This window comes from Zophobas morio, unplaced genomic scaffold (assembly GCF_036711695.1).
Source record: "Zophobas morio isolate AGI-343-1 ecotype UQ-CSIRO unplaced genomic scaffold, CSIRO_AGI_Zmor_V1 ptg000012l, whole genome shotgun sequence".
In the NCBI taxonomy this organism is placed as follows: Eukaryota; Metazoa; Arthropoda; class Insecta; order Coleoptera; family Tenebrionidae; genus Zophobas; species Zophobas morio.
Window position 1 is genome coordinate 22,068,317 of NW_026972117.1, and position 19,505 is coordinate 22,087,821.

General features: G+C 31.7%; 1 protein-coding gene across 5 annotated transcripts in view; it reads left to right on the forward strand.

Moving 5' to 3' along the window:
• Positions 1–19,505, forward strand: part of LOC135128011 (tyrosine-protein kinase Abl) — a 111,829-nt gene that overhangs the window by 54,844 nt on the left and 37,480 nt on the right. For 4 of the 5 annotated variants that reach the window (XM_064054789.1, XM_064054791.1, XM_064054790.1 and 1 more), the window contains exon 2: positions 4,607–4,885. The exons of the other annotated variant lie outside the window; for it this stretch is intronic. In XM_064054789.1, the coding sequence (XP_063910859.1) occupies positions 4,607–4,885 (279 nt within the window). The remainder of the gene's footprint in view (positions 1–4,606; positions 4,886–19,505) is intronic. 5 annotated transcript variants of the gene reach the window in all.

The window sequence follows — 19,505 nt, forward strand, 5'->3', positions numbered from 1 at the left end:
ATAGAACACCTTGTTTTCCATAACTTCATCTTGCTCTATTTTTTCTTGTCTTAAAAGAGTCCAAAATCCCTTCGGACCGTTTTGCTACATTGTAGCTTAATTAATAAGTCCTCTCCTCTGTTTCAAGGATATAAAATCAATCAAATTTAACACAAATACATGGGCTCGCTGATGCTTGTAATATGAACGTGATTTGATTATAGTTGAATTTCTTCGAAGTATATACATAAACCCTTGAAGTTGAGCATGTAATTACTAAGAATATATTATTCTCGTTGGTTATCTGGCATAATATACTTTATATTGTCCACATTTTCGGAATTTGCGCCCTCACGGCAAATCAAATTTTATAATTTTTTAAAAAAGCGGCTTTAATTAACTGTACTTCATGGGATCATGGGCGATGGAAGTTCTGTCGAAATAAAGTTCAACCATTTTTTAAAAATAAACCTCTTTTTGTATCTAAACTTACTAAGTTACGTGTTGTGCCTTAAAAACAGAACATTCTATACTGTTGAAACTAAATTTAGTGTATGGTCCTCAAGGAATCGCATAAAGATTTATTTAAGTCTCGTTTCTAGTTTCGTCAAGTCATTCATTATCTAAAATTTTGGTTAGAATGAGTGACATAATACGATAAAAGCATCTATCAGATAAAGAGAAAAAATGTAACGAGTGTCTGTAAATATTAATCAAAGGAAAATAATACGGACCAGTATCTTTGTTATATTTAATTTTTGTTGAAATGTTATTTTCGTTTGTAAACCTAACCATTGTAACATCAAAAAACCGTAGCAAACTCATTAGCAGTGCATTTTATACGAGATAATTCGCGGCCGTGTTGTCAATTGGTAAAAACGAATCGATTTCCTAATTCCTACAAAAATCCGTAGATGAATCATATCGAATTGGTCATGGAGTCTGCATTCGGCATCTATTGCAGTTAAAATTCTGTTTTATTCATTAAAATTTCACTGTAAATCACATTTTTCTTGAATGTTTGTATTTTTAAAAAATACGTTTTATCAGGTCATATTTAAGACGTAATCTGTATATTTCCTTTTTTTTTTTTCGGAAATATACATAAATATCCTGACTCTGCCAATATAAGTGTCATTGTATTATTAATGAGTGTGTTTAAATTTTCAGCAAATCAATTTTTAATTACTGACATTTCGAAATTAATTTCCGACAAAGTTGTAGTCAGTATTATCAAGTTATTTTTGAGAAATTGAAATAATTCCAAACAAATATTTTCCCCATTCAATAAAAAATCAATAATAATAATTAGTCCTTTCCTTAGTTTTAGAGTGACAAAATATCTCAAAGTTCATTTTCTTTTAACACGAATGCATATTTTTATGTGCCGCCGATTATTCTGGGCAACCATATCTGTACGTGCTTAATAGTCGAATTCTTTTGATGTTTAAACACAAAAAGTCGAGTTAAGCACCTATTGATAACATATTTTTCCCGACTTCGCGAGTTATTTACGACATTTGCATGGATCAAATAACTGCTGCTGAGACTTTTTGAAAATCATCATAATTAATGCTACAATATCAAAAGGAACACCCACATAGCAACAAGAAGTTAGAACCATTTTCACACATGCCGAGCACAGTTCTCGAACTTTTACTTCCATCCACATCGATCTCGGTGAAATAACAACTAAACCTACCAGAAGTCATGTTCTCAACGTTCATAATTTCACAACTTCAACTACACAGATGGATATGACATCCCATTCTTGTCGTATGTTTCTTCAAATGTTCATTACAAATGGTAGTAGAGAATGTTTGGAAGTCCGTCATCCAGAATTTTCTTGCATCAATTCTGGAGCTACGAATACTGTTCATAAATGATGTTTCTTGAAGTCTTGTAATGTTGAAATTAACAATAAAAAATTTGAAACTTTATAGTCACGTGTCGTAAGTAGATGGGATCACGAAATTTTGTCCCATAAGTGGATTCCAAATAATAAATTACATATTTGCGTTTTACTAAAAGGAAGTGTAGGCTGAAAAATTGTATTGAGCGGATAACACTTAACAGCGCTTAAAGGGGATATGGTTTTACTTCATGGTGGTACTTGTGGGGTCTAACTGTTTCTGTGCGTTAATTAATTATTGCTTTGAGTTATGTCGCTGTTTCACATTATTTCGTCTTGGAAATATGAATGACTCGTCGAGAACATGGGGGTGCTGCAGTGGATTTATTAGTATTTTTAATCGGGATAGTCATGAAGCGCTTACAGATGAAGTTGGCCATTGTGTATGTTGCGAAGCTACAATATTTATCGCGTGGTCAATGGATTGAAACAACTTAATTTTATTTAGATATTCGTAAACAGAAAAGTAACGGCCTTTTTAAGGAAAACGACCGAGTTGTTCTTTATTCACAAGGAAAATCGATAAACCGTTCGTCGTTTAACGAATAGTAGAGAAACTTGGTTGAACACCACAGGAACGTTTCATTAACTTTGGGAAAGTAATTAGCGTAAGTGGTAATGGATAAATTGTTATTAATATTAATAAATGTTGTGATTAAAAAAAAAACAACAAACCATTTTTACCAGTGACAATGTTGGCAAAACGTAGACGTGATTGTTATTATCAAAGATCGTGTAAAAAGAAAGCAGTCCACATATTAGTGGTTTTCCAGTAACGTAACGACAAATTTATAGCTTGCGAATCCTAACGATGTAACTATTATGTCACCATTTAATTAAAAAAATTAAGAAAAAAATTAAATTTTACTCTCATTCAAATTTTAAATCTTGTATAAATAATTAGCTAGAGATAACCGAATTCTAATTACTTTCACTTTCGTGTGAAAGATACGAAAGTTTTTCGATTCATTAAAATATCCAGTTTAAATTCGTGCGATTTATTTGCAAAAATGTCTCGTTTGGGCACAAATGGTAAATACTGTAAATTATAAAACATGTTGGATAAGAGAATTCAGAAGTTAATGTTAATGCAAATACCTAAATTAAATTTGTTAACTTGGTTTACATTTAAGGAATAAATTTGAAATTGTTTAACTGGTGTAGTGAAAGTTGTAACTACGCTGCTTTTTTAAACATCTAATTTTTCATAGCAATAAATGAAGATGTAGAAAGACCAGGAGTGGTTGTGGAAGCGTCTACTCTTTTCCCGATCCATCAGATTCACGTATAAAAGTCGTGTGTATCAAAATCAATTCACCATTCATGTCAGAACTAGCAATCTTTTAAAGTGATTATGAAATAAGTTTGTTTGGAAAAAGTGTTTTGGTCAGCAGTTTGTTCCGCATTGTCAAGGGCAGGGACTTTTTGTGTATGTTGTGGAACAATAGATGCTGTGATTTTGCTATAAGCAACATTAAAAAAAAATGCAATCGTTTGGAGAGTTGTCTTGAACCAACAAATGTTAAAAAAAATCAATTTAAATATCATACCAATGCATACAAAATTGATTTAAATTGCAAATGGAACCTTTATAAAGAGAAATTGATTACGAAAAGAGGAGTAATAAAAGATGATCAGTAACTTTTACCTGCAGTTATAAGTCGTTAATGTTAATGTAACCATAGATTATTTCATGCAAAATTGAACATCCTTTTCAAAACGCACCTGCGGTTACGTACAAGCTCAGAAGTTGGTAAAGAAGCTCATCCATCACTATCCGGTTCACTTAGAATCATTGTTGCGATGAATACCACATAGAACCGGGTCATAAATCGAGAAAATACGGGGGTGGTAAATGATTTCAAGCTCTGTTGATTCGACTAGCACACATTTGACACAACAATGAACACATGATATAGTTTAATATGATGCAATGGGTATATGTTAAAAATTCAATGATTTTATGTCACATATGTTACAAAGTATTAAACATATTCGCGGTATTTACCGATTGAGTTTAGATTCAGGTCACTTGTAATGGATTTGTAGAATTACATCGTGAAGCATACACCGTTGTAAAGAGTGCAGCGGTGCTTTTCATTTTTTTCCTAGCACGATGATGAAATTAAGGCCTTCAGTGTTAAAAAGTGCATAGCGAGTTAAAAACTGTTTAATAAAATTACAACGTCCCTTCTGTAATTCTCTTTTTGGCTTATAGGTAAAGTAGGAAGCAAAAGGCTCTAATTTATTCATGAAACAACGCAGCCCTAAAAGCTTTCCTGGATATTTTCAGTCCAGGGTCGTGGTAATTTAATATTTAGTTTTGACATGTATTCTACAACACGGAAACGTGACACTTGCCTCGCTGACCTTTACATGATCACTATGCACTCGTATTACATCGAAACAATTAGACAGTAGCCACTTTCATGCAACACAATCTTTTCTTTCTGTACAGTTTTACGGAAACGATCCGTTTTGCCACGGTTTCCGCCATTATCCTAATCGTTCGCCGCGAATAAGTCAACCAATTATCGCCATTTTACATGGCAGACCGACCACATCTGGGTTACGCTGATAACATTGTACGATCGTGAAAACAATAATTGTTGCATTGTTTTAAGGTCGAACGGGAGATTTTAATGGGACGTAGGTGTTGCGATTATCGTTATCGCGCATTTTTCGAATTTTTTAATTTTGTTCTTTTGCTTGCAGAGGCGCTGCTGCAAAGTAGACCTCTTCCGCATATACCCAGCCTACCTGAAACGGAACCTCCGGGATCTCTCAGTACCAACACGCTGGGATCCGGTGGGATGGGCACTTTGTCGGGCTCGTCCGGTTCTGGCGCACCGTCAACACCGATGTCGCTCGAAACCGCGAACAGATGGACGTCCAAGGAAAACCTTTTGGCACAGGAGGAGGACGATCCGCAGCTGTTCGTGGCTTTGTACGATTTCCAAGCGGGAGGGGAGAATCAGCTTAGTTTGAAAAAAGGTAATTATTGGAGACAGGTGATCTGGACAAGTTGAATTGAAACAACAGAATTTCTTGACGTTTATGAAAGGTGCGAAATATAATAAACAACCAAAATTTAAATTAAAAGAAACTAAAACTGTTTTGACTTTCATTAAATTAAGTTTTCATTTTTTAGTCAACGAATATTAATGATTTCTAATTACTAAATGAATGCACTCGAATAGAAGTGAAACTTTGGGAATGGCACATACTGCAGAATTATTCTTCTAAGGAGTTTTTAATGACGCAACAGCCGTGTGTGTGACAATAGTTAAATATATGCACTCCAAGTGTGGTCGTTACGCTACATTATAAAGTCGGCTTTTCTTTTTATACTAAGTCAAGGGTACATATAACAATCACATTTGCGAATCACTAAGTCAGCTCCTGCTACAAATTTGGTAATTTAAAACCTAATCATATTCCACAAAATTTTGCTCAATTCTGACAATTTATTTGTTTATTTGAGATATTCTTAACTTTGTTTAAGTGAGATTTATTTTCGATTTAATAAATATCCCTGTATAGGTCTATGGATATTTACTATTTTCCATACTTCGATTGTTTTGTTTGATGTACAATGTAATTTGTAAACAGTGCAAACAATATATTGAGTTGTAATTTACCCAACTTGCGTAAAATTAACCTGGAATCTATATTTTGAAGCCATAAAGGATGAAAAGATACTTAAGGGTATTAATTGATCGAGTTTCGTTGCCTGCAGACGCTACAAAATCGTGTCTTCGATAGGTTTTTGTACCGCATCGGGTACATCTAGCAAAATTTAGCTACTTTTCACTTGACAACCCGTTTGTAATTTGCCTGATTCTGATCATTTTACAACCTTTTTACTTCCCGAGCAAGTATTGTACTATTACAATGGTCCATCGGCCTTCTGGCTGCTTTCTCAAGACCTCTAGAGTACGAAAAAGTAAGTCTCCCGTTTCCGTCTATTTTGTCGTCTGTGTGTTGTTTTTTTTAAACACCATTTAGATATTGTAAAATAACATGATCCTATACTTGAGGTTTATGAATCTACCTTGATTTTGCATCACATTTTAAACCAGTATGAGATCACTGACGTATGGTAAAATGGGTGGTTGTATCGTAAAATGCGAAGGTCGCTGCTTTGATTGACTCATGGGTCATATTTTTTTTTACTTCCCAATCGTAAGGGACGAATTGCTAGTTTCATGTTTTCAAATTTTATGAAATAATATACTCTTGTACTTGTGGTTTGTGATTCTATCTTGGTTTTGATTATTTTTATTTAATTTTTATTATCTAATCTGTCTTGTTCTTTAAACACATAATACGGTTTTCTATTGCATACTATTGCAATAGTCAAGGAATAAAGCGTGCAGAGATCATACATATTACTGTAAATTATAAAGGTTATTTTAATTTTGTAATTTTTGGAAAAGGTTGAAATTGTTGAACTGTACTTCAGGGGGTAGAAATAACCTTAGACCATTTTGTTATTATTATTAAGAACTCACTTTTTTATAATTACAAAATTCTAAGAAAAATGTTTTAGATTAAAAAAATTAGTCAAATTATGAATCGAGCAGTAACAAACGTAAATAATTATTGCGGTCGTCGGTGGTCTGAGCTTCCCGTTCTGAGTTTATGGTTTCTTGGAAAAATGCACATGTGTCGATGCAAAATCTAGTCCTTGATAGCAGAGAAGCCGTTAACAACTCATTGTTTTCTTTGATATTGATGTGTGCGATTGTCGTGAGTGACAGCTTATTTAGAATTGCTTATGCAGAATGACTAAAAAAAATTTATCAAAAGAGGCAATTTATTTTATTGATTTAATAAAAAATGACCCACCCAATTTTTCAGAAAATGCACTGTTATTGGTAGTATTACACTCCACGTATCCAAATTGAAGTACCTACGCGTCCTTGCTGGAATGTTGATGACGTCATCACAGAATTTTGTATGTAATAGAAAAATTCACTTGACATGCGAATGGCTTACTACCCTTACTACACACATATAATAAACTCACTTGACATACACCTTGTAAAACTTTTATGACTTAAGCGGCTTAAGCCAAACCACCCTTACAAGTCAAACTGGCTGTTGTATAACTTAACTCAGTTCACATATACCTAGTAAAACATTACAGCTCCATTATGGTAACGAATGGACAGTAATAATCCTTGCGGTTCGGGTCCATAAAGCTTACAACAGCCAGTTTGACTTATAAAGGTGGTTTGGCTTAAGCCGCTTAAGTCATAAAATTTTACAAAGTGTATGTCAAGTGAGTTTAGTATATCTTTATCTTAACTTATAGGGGTCATCATAAAAAAATTCCCAAAATCAAATTTTATAAATTTTCGAAGAAGTTGTTCTGTATTATAAAAAAAATTGGCCGAAAGTTATTTCGACAGAACTTCTCGCTTCTGAAGTACAGCCCAACAAATTTTGCTTTTCTGAAAAATTATAAAATTAGACTTTGCGGAATTTTACTTTTTCGTGATACTTTCTATGAAGCAAAAACAATATAGAAGGAAGTAGTCACAGTGTAATAGAAAAAAATTAAGTTTCACCTTCTTAAAAAAAGACAGTTGGGAGTCCCGAGAAGCTTTCATATTCTTAAAAAAAGACAGTTGGGACCCCTCGGGAAGGGTTTTAGGTTTCACATTCTTAAAAAAGAGATTTGGGCCCCCCGAGAAGGTTTCACGTTAAAAAAAAAACAGTTGGGACCCCAGAAAAGGTTTTACATTCTTAAAAAAGACATTTGGAGACCCCGAGAAGGTTTCACATTCTTAAAAAAAGACAGTTGAGTTGGGACCCCTCGGGAAGGGTTTCACTTTCTTAAAAAAGAGATTTGGGGCCCCCGAGAAGGTGTCTCATTAAAAAAAAACAGTTGGGACCCCCCCAGGAAGGTTTCACATTAAAAAAAAAACAGTTGGGACCCCCCGAGAAGGTTTTACATTCTTAAAAAAGACAGTTGAGACCCCCGAGAAAGTTTCACATTCCTAAAAAAGACATTTGGAGACACCGAGAAGGTTTCACGTTAAAAAAAGACAGTTGGGACCCCCGAGAATGGTTTCACATTCTTAAAAAAGAGATTTGGGGCCCCCGAGAAGGTTTCACATTAAAAAAAAAACAGTTGGGACCCCCCGAGAAGGTTTCACATTCCTAAAAAAGACATTTGGAGACCCCGAGAAGGTTTCACATTAAAAAAAGACAGTTGGGACCCCCGAGAATGGTTTCACATCCTTAAAAAAGACATTTGGGGCCCCCGAAAAGGTTTCACATTAAAAAAAAAACATTGGGGGCCCCGAGAAGGGTATACATTTTAAAAAAAGACATTTGGAACCCCCGAGAAGATTTAATATTCTTAAAAAGCCATTTTAGGCCCCCGAGAAGTTTTTACATTTTTAAAAAAAGACATTTGGTGCCCCCGAGAAGGCTTTTCATTGTTAAAAAAGACAATTGGGATCCCCAAGAAGGTTTCACATTCTTAAAAAAGGCATTTGGCGTCCCCGAGAAGATTTAGATTTTTAAATAAAGTGGGGCCTATTCTCACCTTTTCGAGAAAGTGGGGTAATTTCATCAATAAAAAATTTGTTATGACGTCATAAACAAAGATAATACACAATGCAAGAGAAAAAAAAAGAACAAAAAACGAAGGGGCAATTTGAATTCGAACACGCGACGTCCAGTCCGCATTCCTGACTCCTAATCACTAGACAACGACCGAGATGCCTTGCGCTAATGGTAAGATGGTAAATTTTGCAAAAATTTAAACGGTTAAGGAAAAACTCGGATTCATACACCACACTTTTAGGACTATGTTGCTGTGTGACAGTTAAATCAAATAAACGTGGAATTCTTTGAAATGACGTAATCAAATTGTTGGTGGAGCTGATTAGCTAAATTTTGGTTAGCATTTAACCATCTACGTGATATTTCTAATATATATACAAAATTTGACAATCGGTCCTGCACTTTCGGAGATTACGTGTCTAATAAAAATGGACACAGACACCAGACAGACGGAAACGGGAAACTACTTTTTTCGTACTCTAGGGGTCATGAAACGTCGAGAAAATATAATAGTGGCCATTCGTCCGATGAACTTGATTACAATACTTTCGTCGCTTACGCTCGGGAAGTAAAAAACTGGACAAGATAAGCAATGCAAGTTCTCATAGATGAATGAAAAGCAGGGGTAATAAACATAAACAATTGAAGTTAATTTTGTACTGATAATACATTTTTCCCCTTGGTTATTTTCATTCTGCTTTAAGTATATTTGACATTGTCGGTGCCTTTGCGGACTCCGCCCTCTGTGGTGCAGGGGCTGCGGGGGTGTGATTTACCCACTGTATGGTTTTTTACCGGTATTTTAACAGTCCACACATATTTTCATTTAATCTTATCTTATCTTACATGTGCGGACTTTTAAATCAGTCCCATCACCTTCAGCGTTGACAAGTCTTTCAACATAAAAAAAAATGTAAAGGAGGCAAAAGAAATGCTAAACGTTAAAAAAACAATCAAGTATCTGAAAATTTTTACCTACCATTTGAAATAGTACTTTGGAAAATTTTTCAAGACAACCTGGTTTTCATTCGTCATTATTAATAGTTCTGTAGATAATTTTAAACAGCTACAAAAAATTAACAACAGTGAAAGTAATGTGCGGTAATTAAAGATGATATCAAGTAGGAGTCGATGTTTGTCTGCTTTGTTCGACGTACCACTAAATTTGTAGCTTAGATTTCAGTCAAATTGAAAATAATATCTCGAAACACAGGGCAGTCAGATTTTATTCCTGGCGCACTCCATTATACGAAAGCCAACCAAGCAACGAAAAAACTAAAAACATACTTTTTGCCTTTCTTCTTTCGGCGATTACGATTCCAATTCGGTTACTGTGGCTATTAATGGCAGTTCAGTCTTTAATATTATGATCTTTGTTACAATATTACTTAGGAGTGGATATTTTGGTCTTCAGATTTTTGTTTCCCGATCGTAAGCTATCACAAATCAGAATTAATCTGTTCATTTCTTACAAAATTTTATGTCAAAGGTTTGCAAATTCAATCTTATTTGAAATGTTCTGGACAAGTATGGCTTTTTTTGAATTGTTTGTACAGGTATCTCACAAAAGTTAATCAATTTCAAAAAATTTATGAATGAGGCAATTTATTTCATTGATTAAATCAAACATCATTTTCTTAAACTGTTGGTAACATAATGTTGCTATTAATATTACACTACCTACCTATTCAAAAACTGATTACGTCATCACAAAGTTGTATTAAGAAAATCGCACTCGAAGCATACAAATGGCTTTTTTGCCAGTAGTTCAAGAACCCTTCTATCTTTATATTTTAACTTATTGTTTTATCATAGCAAAGAAATGAAATTCAAGTTTTATAGTTTCCGCAAGAAACGGGACTTGTTTAACTGATTGTGTCCGTTTATGTGACCATTTTGAACATTGTTTAAATTATAGACAGGCCAAACTCATTCAAAGTCCATTAAAATGGCATTATTCTATCTCAGAACTTTCATAACTGACATTTTGGAATGTTAGTATGATATACCAGTAATCTAGGGATTATCGAAAATTAATTAAAATTAATTTATTCATTTCCCCCAGTTGATGACATCATCTCAAAAATTACTGAATAAATCGTTACTTCAGAAACTGTTGCTTTTATTTTCTGTAATTCTGGAACACAGTAATGTTATGATTAGTGTTAATTGCACCTATAAACATTAACTTTCACACCTACGACAAGGTTTATACAGTCATCCCAAAAGTTATTCAATTAATGTTCGTTTAAAAGCACACTCAGTTCCATGCGGTCTGTGTATATATATTTTGGGTGTGCTTTAAAAATGTAAATACCCGAAGAAAATTAGTGATTAGTATTAACTGTTGTTCTGCCGGAAAGGTGTATAATAAAAAATATCGCCTAATAAAAAAAGGTTATTTACCTGTTGAAACTAGAGAATTTATTCTGCAGCAAGTCAAACTATTGAAAAACTTACAACTTAAATTTATGTAAAGTTCAGTGTAAAAACTGCACTGTAAAAATAAGTAAATAATTAACCGGATCTCAAGATTCTTGTTCATCTTATTCTTAATTCATGTGGTCACTTTGATGTGGTGTTTGTCATTCATTATGCATGTGAAATTTGTATTAATATCTATATATAGATATAGATCGTTGAACTAAATTTATTAATAGATAGATAAGTTTCTAAAAAACACTTAAAAAAGATTTTGGATTAATTGACGACATTTAATTAAAAAAACAACGGTAAAAATGTGACAATACATACAAACACAATACTTTTCGTAAAGTAGATCATCTTTATATGTTTTTTAATTGCCCGATCCGTATTTTTATCTCTTTGAAACTTATCACTTATCAGTTATGTTTGATGTATTGATAATTATTAGTCACATTGTTGCTTATAATTGATCTATAAATAAATAATGCAACAGAAACGTTTTTATCTAAAACGAACATACATTCTTCAAAAATAAGAATTATTGAAGATAACTTTCTATTTAATTAGAGATCTAAATACTGAATGTATGCAATCTCAGTCTGCCATATGTTGCATCTCCAAGTATGTAAAAATGTATGACCCACACTCATTAAGAGAATGTAAGTTTAAAACGGAACAGCTTGTACAGTCGTAATTTTTAGTTTATGGACCAACATAGTTTGATCTTTTAATCAGTTGCAGAAAGTATTCTGCCGCATTCATATTTGTCACACTTTCTTCACCCCTGTTTATACTACTTATCAAGTTACTAAATTTGTCTAATTTGCTTTGTAAGTTATTGAAACATTTTAAAATTTTGAGTTTTTTTAAAAGAATTTCTCTAAGACTGTCTCTTTTGTGCTAAAAGTTTAGATTCTGCAAAAATGAACAGAATCTTTTACTTAAATCGGTGCAAGTTTTATATACAGACCGCTAGATATACAGTGGATATACATTTTTTTTACGGAGTGACTATTCGTACACACAGTATGTACGAATAGTACAAGAGCTATTCATACATCCAGTGTGTACGAATAACTACAGCGCTATTCGTACACACAATTGTACGCCCACACACGAATGATTCTGACTGTGCCTATTTTTCAGTTTGATTTCGTTAAATATTTAGTGACCATCATCAAATAGATAAAAGGTACGTGTATGTATATCAGTATCATTCAGTAATTACGTGTACTAACATAAGTCCAATCATAGCTTTGCAGATATAAGCATAACTTCAAACTTTAGCCGCCACAAATGTTCCCAACGTACCTTCAAACTCCAGACATTCCAGATCGAGTTTAATAATTTTTACAAGTACTGCACATCTTTTCTATAACAAGATAATAAAGTTACAATATGTTAACAGTCGGAAAAACTTTCGAAACTTACGAAGAGTGGCGCTAACTTTAAAAAATTACGAAGACATGAATTATATATATTTTTACAAAAGAATTAGTGTAACAATTTCCGAAGGAAAGAAGAAACAGGCCGCTAACTGTAGTGATGACGTGCAATATTATAAAATTGATTATGCATGTGCCAAAAGAGGTAAACATTTTAAGAGTAAATTAAAGAAGACACAAAACGATGCAAGATAATTGTCCAGCTAGTATAAAAATAAGTATTAACGATAATCATCAGTTATGCATTACAGAAATGCATAATCACAGACTTGAAGAATCCTCTTACAAATTTATGGCTAGAAATTGCAAACTGGATCCAAGCGACAAAGAAGAAATGGTGCATCTTATGCAAATGAAAGCCAATTCGAAAGACGCACAAAACTATATTATGTCAAAAACAAACAAAATCGTAACCCTGAAAGAAATATAAAGTCAATTGCTAAAGCACTATTAAACACAAACTCGAAGAGATTATCCCGAAACTTATTCAAGAAGGAGACTCAGTAAAAATTTTCCGAAATGGCGACAAAAATCTAAGAGCAATTTACTACCAAAGTAAGACAATGAAACAAATGTTCAAGTACTTTCCGGAAATATTAATATGCGATGGCACCTACAAACTCAATAACCTGAGAATGTCGTTGTACTCACTGTTGATGAAAATGGACATAGTGAAATTATATGTTCTTTTTTGTTGATTGATGAGGACGAAATTACTTTAGGCGAAGTGACTCAGTTATTCAAAAAAGAAAATGCTAACTGGGAGGCAACAAAAACTACTTTCACTGATAAGGATATGAAGGACCTTCACATTTTCAATCAGGAATTTCCAGATGCTAGGCTGTTATTATGCTTATACTACACTCTAAAGACGTTTCGCAGGAAAATTACTGTGGATAAAATGAAGATTTCGTCTGCCCACAAAGAACAGTGCCTGAATTTGATACAGAGGATAACATACAGCCATAGTGACGGAGAGTATATAGAACTAGAATTGAATAAGTTTCAATTTTCCCAAAGTTACGGCATATTATAAGAAAAATTGGCACGACATAAAGGAGCAGTGGGTCTGTGCATATCGTCATCACTGCCTAACATTTGGAAACAATACAACCAGTAGATTAGAAAATATTAATCAAATGCTGAAAGCAGGTATTGAAAAACTGTCTTCTTTGGACCAGTTTTTCACTGACTTCAAGAAGGTGTTTTCTTCATTACCAATTGAAAGAGAAAGAAGTTCACGATTTACTCCTTAAGTAGGAAATAATTAAATTTAAACGGGATACTTATCAATGGAAATATCACAACTTAATTACTCCTTTTGCTTGGAAATCTTTACTGCAGCAATTTTCTTTTATGGTAAGATACAAAATTAAGGAAAACCTAGAACTAAACGAAAAATGACAAATGTGACTGCAGCTTTCTAACCAAATGCTATTGCTATGTTGCCACATTTTGGCTTTAAGAGAAAAAATGGGTTTGAATCCGTCTGACGAAAAGTTGATGCTTAATCGTTGGAAGAAGAATTTTTATTTAAGTTATCACAGAGCGTCAAGCAATATGGAAAATCTGTATGCAAATGATGCATGCCAACAAGTAACAATATTGGATTTCGCATCTCCAACACCTACAGCTGTTAGAGCTAACAAAAAATATGAATAAGCAGCAAAATTATGTTCCAGATTTGCTGTTGTTATATCCGAGTTTGGGACTGAAAAATATAAGCAAAAAATGCAAGACGCCAAATTGCTTCTCAATTATTACGAAATGAATATAGAGGTACTTATATGTGAACTGGCAAGTTCGTCTAAAAATGCAGTCACTAACAAAACGAAGTGCTTGATACAGGTATTGAAGAAATTGAAATGAATTTCACAGAGGAAAATGTTTAATCACACTGTGAAAAAATGTGGAAGAATAGATTATTTACGTTGAAGACTTGAATCAAAGTAATTCATTGGAAGAAATAAACAATAACAACAAAAAACTAATAGAAAATACTCGAAACCAATATGAAAAATGCAGTGGTACATAATAAACATCAGGATAATGAACACCAAGAAACTGCAACAAAGACAAATGAGGAAAGAATAGAAAAACTAATCCCTCAAAATTAAGGCTGTGATTGGCACATCTAAGATGCTGTAGGGAATGCTGTTCAATTAACGTTTGCAAAAATATTTGCTAACAGTGAAGTCTATAGACAGAAATCTACTAGTAATACCATCTCGTAGAATCAAAGTGAAAAATATCATATTTTACCTAGTTGCTCTTTACAAAAAATGAACGAGCCTACTCCGGCAAAAAAAACTATTGTTTCATCATCCAAAACCAACCTAAATGAAGAATTTTTGTTTGAATTAAAAGCAACTAAACTTCCTAAAAAAATGATTCGTTGTGGGCGCCCTAAAGGTCACATGTCAACGGCTGTGGAAGTAAAAAGAAAAAAACAAACTTTTGGGGTTCCAGTAAAATACAGCTTAAAATCAGATTATGAAAAAAAGAAGTTGATCTTTGAATGGATTGGTTTATCTTACGAATCCACTATTAAATATACTACTTCCCATTTACCTACTGAGCCAAAATTAATCAAATCAGAATTTTTTTAAAATGAAGTGCATGTATCTTTAGTCCAAAAAGATTTTGCAGCACCCGGTTATTCTGCTCTACTTCGTTTTTTGATAACTGCGAAAAAAATCAAGAACTTGCACTGCAGAATTTGTAACAAGATGTCGAATGGAATCAGTACTAAAGAAATGTGCCAATATCGAAAACTGAAAGGTGATTGGTTTTGTACTGTTTACAGTGAAAGCGAGAATCTTTAGTATGATACTGAACACTTGGAGATGTTCTATTAATTATTATTAAACTATCTTTTTTTCGTTCTTATAATCTTCTTAAAAATAGTTCCATTGTTTTGTTTTAAAGTTTTTTTGAAAAAAAAAAGTACAAAAAATAAAAGTTAAGTCTGTTAGCACTGTTTTGTTGTGTTTTGTTTCTTATGTTAATATACAGAGTGTTATTGAAAGGTACGTACAAAATAAAATCGGCAGTTGGTCTCGAAGTATGGGTGCTAAAAGTTACAAAAATTTCAGGTAAAAGTGTTCTCCTTTTAGAGATAAAAATTATTAAAATTTATGTCCAAATTCGTTGTACGCCTCTGATAAAAAGATCATCTCTCGTTTCTATAGCAACATTTAGTCTTGACAAAAGTTTTATTGTTACAGTTGCTAGGATTTACTAAAATAAATTAATTTTACCTATTTATCCTTCAGTAGCGTCTAAAAAGGTTGGATAAGGGTTGATTTTCCCCTTATAATTTTGACAACACAAAATAAGTTTTTTAGACTTCTTAGACTTCGTGAAGAACTGTCAATTTTGTTGTACGTACCTTTCAATAACACCCTACCTACCACTTAGTCTCTTGGATTTATTTCTAATGCCTGTTACGGTTTGCTTGTATTTGACATAATACAGCTTTTTCTTCTTTGTCACTTATACCCATTTTGCGATTTATAGCCACAGATTTGTAAAAGCATAAGTATACTATATAGTTTTAGAAAAGACGTACAACGGTCGTAAAAATCATTAAATTTGAACTGGAGTTTGAAGGTAAATCGAAGATTTGTGGCGCCAAAACCTTTCAACTTGTGTTAGTACGCCTAATTACTGAGTGATACCTATATACAAAATCTCTATCCATCTGATGATCTGATGATCATGAAATATTCAACGTAATCGAACTACAGATTATTCACAGTAAAGAGAGTAAAATGGTGTGAACAGATGTTTGTATCATTTGTAATGTGGACGTACCTACATGTGAGTATGAACAGCGCGCGTACTATTCATACACACTGTATGTACGATTAGCGCTGTAGTTATTCGTACACACCGTGTGTATCAATAGCTCTTGTACTATTCGTACATACTGTGTGTACGAATAGTCACTCCGTTTTTTTTATGTGTACAATGCGACACTAATGATAGTAAATGTTCTCGTCTTCTATAATTTTAGGAAAATTGAGGAGCTCTTCTTGAGATATTTTTTTAAAATAGAGCAATCCGTGTTAGGAAGCCCTCCCTAAATAATTCTAAAAATTGGTCGAAGATTATTTCAACAGAATCTTCCTCGTTCCTGAAGTACAGCCCAATAAATCCTGCTTCTTTGAAAAATTACAAAAAATGTTTGCGATATTTGTTTTCTGATAACCTCTATAAAATAAAAACCAGTGGCGCAAATAATATTCCCGCAGCTTTTTTGAATTGAATTTCTCAATTCTTCAATTTTTTTTTGTTTCTTCAGTTTTTCGATTTGTAATTTTTCGAGTTTTCAAGTTCAATTTTTCACTTTTTCAATTTTTTAATCTCAAATTTTTCTTTTCGGTTTTAATTTTCATTTTCAATTTTTCGTTTCTTCAATGCGATTTGCGATTTTTCAATTTTTCATTTATTTGCGCCTGCAATTTTTAGATTTTGCAATTTTTTGATTCTTTAGTTTTTCATTTTCTCAAATTTTTGATTTGCAATTTTTGGTTTCGGATTTTTATGTTCTTTATTTTTACAATATACGTCTCTCCGAGTTTTCAAGTTTTATAATTTTCAGTTTTTCATTTTTTCAATTTTTCTTTTCTTCAATGCGATTTGCGATTTTTCAAATTTTAATTTTTTGCGCCTTCAATGTTTAGATTTTGCAATTTTTCGATTCTTTAGTTTTTCATTTCTTCAAATCTTTGATTTTGCAATTTTGCGATTCTTTAGTCTTTTATTTCTTCAAATTTTCGATTTGCAATTTTTGGTTTCGGGTTTTTTCTTTATTTTTACAATTATTCGATTTTTCAATGCTCCGATTTTATAATTTTGTGTTTTCAATGTAAATTTTTTTCGTGTCTTCAATTTTTCGATTTATCATTTTTTGTGTCTTTACTTTTGCAATATACGTCTCTTCGAGTTTTAAAGTTTAAAATTTTCAGTTTTTCAACTTTTGAATTTTTCAATTTTTCGATCTCAAATTTTTCTTTTCGGTTTTAAGTTTCATTTTTTCAATTTTAATTTTTCAATTTTTCGTTTCTTTAATGCGATTTGCGATTTTTCAATTTTTCATTTTTTTGCGCCTTCAGTTTTTAGATTTTGCAATTTTTCGATTCTTTAGTTTTTCATTTTCTCAAATTTTTGGTTTCGGATTTTTATTTTCTTTATTTTTACAATATACGTCTCTCCGAATTTTCATGCTTATAATTTTCAGTTTTTCATTTTTTCAATTTTTCTTTTCTTCAATGCGATTTGCGATTTTTCAAATTTTAATTTTTTGCGCCTTCAATGTTTAGATTTTGCAATTTTTCGATTCTTTAGTTTTTCATTTTTTCAAATCTTTGATTTCGCAATTTTTCGATTCTTTAGTCTTTCATTTCTTCAAATTTTCGATTTGCAATTTTTGGTTTCGGGTTTTATCTTTATTTTTACAATTATTCGATTTTTCAATGCTCCGATTTTATAATTTTGTGTGTTTTCAATGTAAATTTTTTTTATTTTTCGTGTCTTCAATTTTTCGATTTATCATTTTTTGTGTCTTTACTTTTGCAATATACGTCTCTTCGAGTTTTAAAGTTTAAAATTTTCAGTGTTTCAACTTTTGAATTTTTCAATTTTTCGATCTCAAATTTTTCTTTTCGGTTTTAAGTTTCATTTTTTCAATTTTAATTTTTCAATTTTTCGTTTCTTTAATGCGATTTGCGATTTTTCAATTTTTCATTTTTTTGCGCCTTCAATTTTTAGATTTTGCAATTTTTCGATTCTTTAGTTTTTCATTTCCTCAAATCTTTGATTTGCACTTTTTGGTTTCGGATTTTTATTTTCTTTATTTTTACAATATACGTCTCTCCGATTTTTGAAGTTTAAAATTTTCAGTTTTTCATTTTTTCAATTTTTCATTTCTTTAATGCGATTTGTGATTTTTCAAATTTTAATTTTTTGCGCCTTCAATGTATAGATTTTGCAATTTTTCGATTCTTTAGTTTTTCATTTCTTCAAATTTTCGATTTTGCAATTTTTCTATTCTTTAGTTTCTCATTTCTTCAAATTTTCGATTTGCAATTTTTGGTTTCAGGTTTTTTTTCGTTATTTTTACAATTATTCGATTTTTCAATGCTCCGATTTTATAATTTTGTGTGTTTTCAATGTAAATTTTTTTAATTTTTCGTGTCTTCAATTTTTCGATTTATCATTTTTTTGTGTTTTTAATTTTACAATATACGTCTTTTCGAGTTTTAAAGTTTTAAATTTTCAGTTTTTCAACTTTTGAATTTTTCAATTTTTCGATCTCAAATTTTTCTTTTCGGTTTTAATTTTCATTTTTTCATTTTTAATTTTTCAATTTTTCGTTTCTTCAATGCGATTTGTGCTTTTCAATTTTTCATTTTTTTGCGCCTTCAACTTTTAGATTTTCCAATGTTGCGATCCTTTAGTTTTTCATTTCTTCAAATTTTCGATTTGCAATTTTTGGTTTCGGTTTTTTTTCTTTATTTTTACAATTTTTCGGTTTTTCAATGCCCCGATTTTATAATTTTGTGTTTTTTCAATTTCAATTTTTTGAATTTTTCGTGTCTTCAATTTTTCGATTTGCAATTTTTCGATTTACCATTTTTTTGTGTCTTTAATTTTACAATATACATCTCTTCGAGTTTTCAAGTTTAAAATTTTTAGTTTTTTAACTTTTGAAATTTTCAATTTTTTGATATCAAATTTTTCTTTTCGGTTTTTATTTTCATTTTTTCAATTTTTCGTTTCTTCAATGCGATTTATGCTTTTCAATTTTTCATTTTTTGCGCCTTCAATTATCCGATTTGCAATTTTTGGTTTCGGTTTTTTTTTTCTTTATTTTTACAATTTTTAGATTTTTCAATGCTCCAATTTTATAATTTCCTGTTTTGTCAATTTTAATTTTTTGAATTTTTCGGGGCTTCAATATTTCGATTTACAATTTTTCGATGTATTATTTTTTCTTGTCTTTAGTTTTACAATATACATCTCTTCGAGTTTTCATTTTAAAATTTTTTAGTTTTCCGATTTTCCAACTTTTTCGATGTTTTAATTTTTAGAGTTTACAATTTTTCGATTTGCAATTTCAGGAGTTTTCAGTTTTTATTATGTTTATTTTTTCA